At 47.9% G+C, this 3,910-nt stretch overlaps 1 protein-coding gene across 1 annotated transcript; it reads left to right on the top strand.

The window, feature by feature from the left end:
- Positions 1–364: 364 nt before the first annotated feature.
- On the top strand, positions 365–3,568 carry LOC135361877 (nucleosome assembly protein 1-like 1). Its single transcript, XM_064573613.1, has 2 exons — positions 365–2,280; positions 3,410–3,568. Exons 1-2 carry the CDS (start codon positions 365–367, stop codon positions 3,420–3,422), a joined length of 1,929 nt encoding a protein of 642 aa, XP_064429683.1. The 3' UTR covers positions 3,423–3,568.
- Positions 3,569–3,910: the final 342 nt, after the last annotated feature.

A 3,910-nucleotide genomic window follows, 5' to 3' on the forward strand; every position in this document is an offset into this window, starting at 1 on the left:
TGAGCTTCGAGCTCATGGTGGAGGAAGTGGCCCTTTGTTGACCCTGCCAAGTTCCACCTCCCGTCACCAGCCCAACCGAATCTTTCCAGCCTTGTCCACCGCCACCTCAGGCGCAGTCTTTGTTGGCCGCTCCTTGGGCTGCCCGTCTGCGCTTCCTGTCGCGGGGCTTCCCCGGGCACCTTCACAGACTGTTGTACCCTCTGAAGCCATCTTCTCTGCCACCCCCACCGCCTCCCGACGGGCCCTGCTGCCAACAGCTTCCCCTCAGGGGCAGTCACTTCAGCGGCCGCCATCTTCACGGCAGTTGTCGCTGCAGCCCGATCAAAGCTCCAGTTGAGGCACTGACTGGCGAGTCCCTCCTGCCATGTCTGCCACAGAGGAGCAAAGTCTGATTCCAGGTGGCCAGGACCCCAGACCCCTTGGGGTCCCGGTGTCCTCCTCAGAAGGGGTGGATGGAGTTGAGGAGGGCACCGCCTTCCTGGCTCCTGAAGGGGTTTCCAGAGCCCATCCTGAGGAGGAGGGTGGGCAGGATGCTGCCCAGGCCACAGAGAAGAGCTGGCATGTAAAGCTGCTAGGAAAGGAGGAGGAGGGGGAAGAGGAGGAGGAGGGGGTGGAGGACGACGAAGAGGAGGGAGAAGAGGAGGAAGAGGAGTTCGAGTTTGAGTTCGGGGACGAGGAAGACTATGAGTACCAGTCGCCAGAGTTCGAGTTTGAGTTTGGGAACCAGGACGAGTCTGAGTCTGAGTTGGAAGAGGAGGACGAGAATGAGGGGGAAGAGGAAGAGACTGAAGAGGAGGAAGACAATGGCCAAGAGCCCGCAGAAGTCCCAGAAGTTGCCGCGGCTGCTCCTGAGACCCCCATGGCTCGGTTTCGTTCCCTCTTCAGGACTCTGGTCCATACCCTTCTACACCGTATCCATGATAACGACCATGTCCTGGTCCGGCCCCACGCAGGCGGCGTGGTGGTCAGGCGCCACTCCCAGGAGCCCGAGGACCCTGGAGAGGGACCAGCGCCTCCAGAGGTGGAAGACCCAGCAGAAGGACCAGCACCCCAGGATCAGGAGCACCCGAGAGAGGAAGCAGCGGTCTGGGTGGGCGAGTACCAGGCAGAGGGCACCCCGCCCTGGGGGCCGCAGGAACCAACAGAGGAGGCTGCATCCCAAAAGGCAGAGGAACCGACAGCAGAGGCCCAGGTCAAAGAGGGTGAGGCCCTGGGCGATGCCTTCGAGTCCTGGGAGGCTGGGGCCTGTGCCCCGGACAAGGTCCAGCTTGGCGAGTGGCCATCAAGTCCTCAGGCCCTTGCAGCCCCTGTTGGGGCACCCAGCTCAAAGGCAGGCGGTGCTCAGCACTTGCCTTTAGCGGTTAAGCTGCGGGTCAAAGCTCTCAAAAACCTCCAGGCCCAATATGCACAAGTAGAGGCTCAATTCTACAGAGATTTTCACGATCTAGAGAAAAAGTATGCCACCTTCTACCAACCTCTGTTTGAGAAGAGATCTGCGATCGTCAATGCAACCCACGAGCCCACAGAAGGTGAATGTCGGTGGCAAGTAGGTGTCCAGGAAGGCGCGTGGGGGGAAATGGAAAGAGAGCCTGCGGGAAAAGGGCAAACAAACGGCATACCTCACTTTTGGTTGACGGCTTTTAAAAATGTGAAGATCCTTGGGAGGATGATCCGAAAAAATGATGAACTTGTACTAGAGCACTTGAAAGATGTAAAAATTAAATTTCCAGGGTTGGAGGAACCAATGAGCTTCACCATAGAATTTATCTTCAAGTCAAACGAATACTTTTTCAACGAAGTCCTGACAAAAACATACCAAATGCGATCAGACCCAGATGATTCTGATCCCTTCTTCTCCAAAGGACCAGAAATTATCAGCAGCACAGGGTGTGAGATCTACTGGAAAGAGGGGAAAAATGTCACCGTGAAAATGAGCAAGCTGCAGAAACGTGAGGGCCACAGAAGCGTTGTATCCACCACTAGGAAGATGCCCAGCTATTCTTTCTTCACCTACTTCTACCCTCCTGATTCTCCTGAGGGCAGAGTACTCGATGTCGCCACCGATTATAAATTGGGCTATTTTTTCCGTGAAGTTCTGGTCCCAAAGTCCGTACTGTTCTTCACTAATGAAGCCAGTAAATATAGGTATGAAAGCTCTGATGATGAGGCCCGAGAAGCTGGAGGTGAGGAAAAGAAAGTAGAAGTGATCAGAAAGGAAGAACCTGAAAAGGGGCCTGAAAAAGATCTGGACCCAGAAGAGAGCAGTTCCAGAGAACCCAGGTATCTGTGTGTAGCTTTATGTATCATCCAGCCATGCCTGACATAAAATCAATTATGCTTCTGAATTTTCTCAGTGAAGTAAATAACAAAATCAATGTCAAAAATTTAGTTCTGTGAGCCAGTTTAATGTTAATTTTGTATATTGGTATAGAATGCAGCATATTCTGAAATGTACTTCATTCACAGTTTCAAGTCCTTTCAGTTGTAGCTGTAAGTCTTCAACAGGTGGGAAATGCGTCAGCCCTGGTAGCAGAGACCAATGTTTGTTTAGAACACAGTTACCAGAACACCCAGCTAAAGGAACTTAAATGAACACTAGCTGGGCTTTCATCATATAGCCACAGAAATACGGTCTCTTATACTAAGTGGGAGAGAATTCCTCTGAGAATGTGACTAACACAGGTATGGTAAGAATTTTATTTAGGACCACATTAAATGATTGATGCCTAACCATTTGTTCAGTTGTAAATGTTTATATTTCAGGGGGCAGTGAAAAGAAAAAAAAAAATAGTCATGGTAAGATTATTGTTTATCACTGGATTGGTAATTAACTCAATCTATATCCAACATATTTTGTCCTTTTCTTTAACTTTCTTCTTTTACAGATATTGGAACCTGGGGTCTGGGAGGTAAAGGAGTGTTGCTTATGGATAGAGCACAGAGTATTAAAATCAAAGAAATGCCTAAATACCAGGATGTTGCCTCACAACAAAACAAACTAACCTTTTGGGTTTGGCAAATAGCAGTTGAGGGCGCCTGGGTGGCTCAGATGGTTGAGCGTCTGCCTTCGGCTCAGGTCATGATCCCTGGGTCCTGGGATCGAGTCCCGCATCGGGCTCCCTGCTCCTTGGGAGCCTGCTTCTCCCTCTGCCTCTCTCTCTGTGTCTCTAGTGAATAAATAAATAAAATCTTTAAAAAAAAAATAGCAGTTGAGTTTGGTGTGTCACAGAATTGAGGACATCAGATTATGCAAAAGCACTCTTTTACCCAGGGGTCTGGGTTACAAGAGGGATACATTATTTCTCCTTTTAGCTCAAACGTAAATAGGATTGCTTATTCTTAGACTTAGAAAGTCACTATTGCATTTTAATCAAGTTCACTTGTTAATTGTCTCTTATTTCATCTACAGTTCGGAGGCATAGAAAGACATGAACGAAGAAAGCCACAATGAATTTGTTCTTCAAGGAATGGAGATTTTCTGATATTTATTTGTCTTTCAAAATTTTATCACCACTGGTTTTGTTCCAATTTCATCATATATTTGAGAGATGTGACAGCATTTTGAAGTTGAAAATAAAAGTTTGTTTAAAATGATTAAGCTGCAGATTTTTTAGATATATTACAATGAATTTAATCTATCTTTGTATCTTTTTGTTTTGGCCCACCTATTATTGAAAGGAATCACTTTCAACCATTTGGTAAGCCTGTTTTAGGTTCTTTTATTCATCCTCCAATTCATTAAAAACTTACAAACAATTTATATAAAGAAGGATGAAGTTGTCCCTACTGCATTCTTTTGAAGTACCTGACGAATGACCTAGCTTACCTGGAGACCAGATGGTGCTGGTTTGTACTGGGCTGATATGCACCAGCAGCAGCAGCATCACCTGGGAACTTGTTAGAAATGCAA

This window comes from Mirounga angustirostris, unplaced genomic scaffold (assembly GCF_029215605.1).
Source record: "Mirounga angustirostris isolate CCGP_5_RB_7025 unplaced genomic scaffold, mMirAng1.0.hap1 SCAF_11, whole genome shotgun sequence".
NCBI lineage: Eukaryota > Metazoa > Chordata > Mammalia > Carnivora > Phocidae > Mirounga > Mirounga angustirostris.

Excerpts from the sequence above, each read along its gene's own strand:
- LOC135361877 (XM_064573613.1), top strand. The coding sequence starts at position 365 with ATGTCTGCCACAGAGGAGCAAAGTCTGATTCCAGGTGGCCAGGACCCC.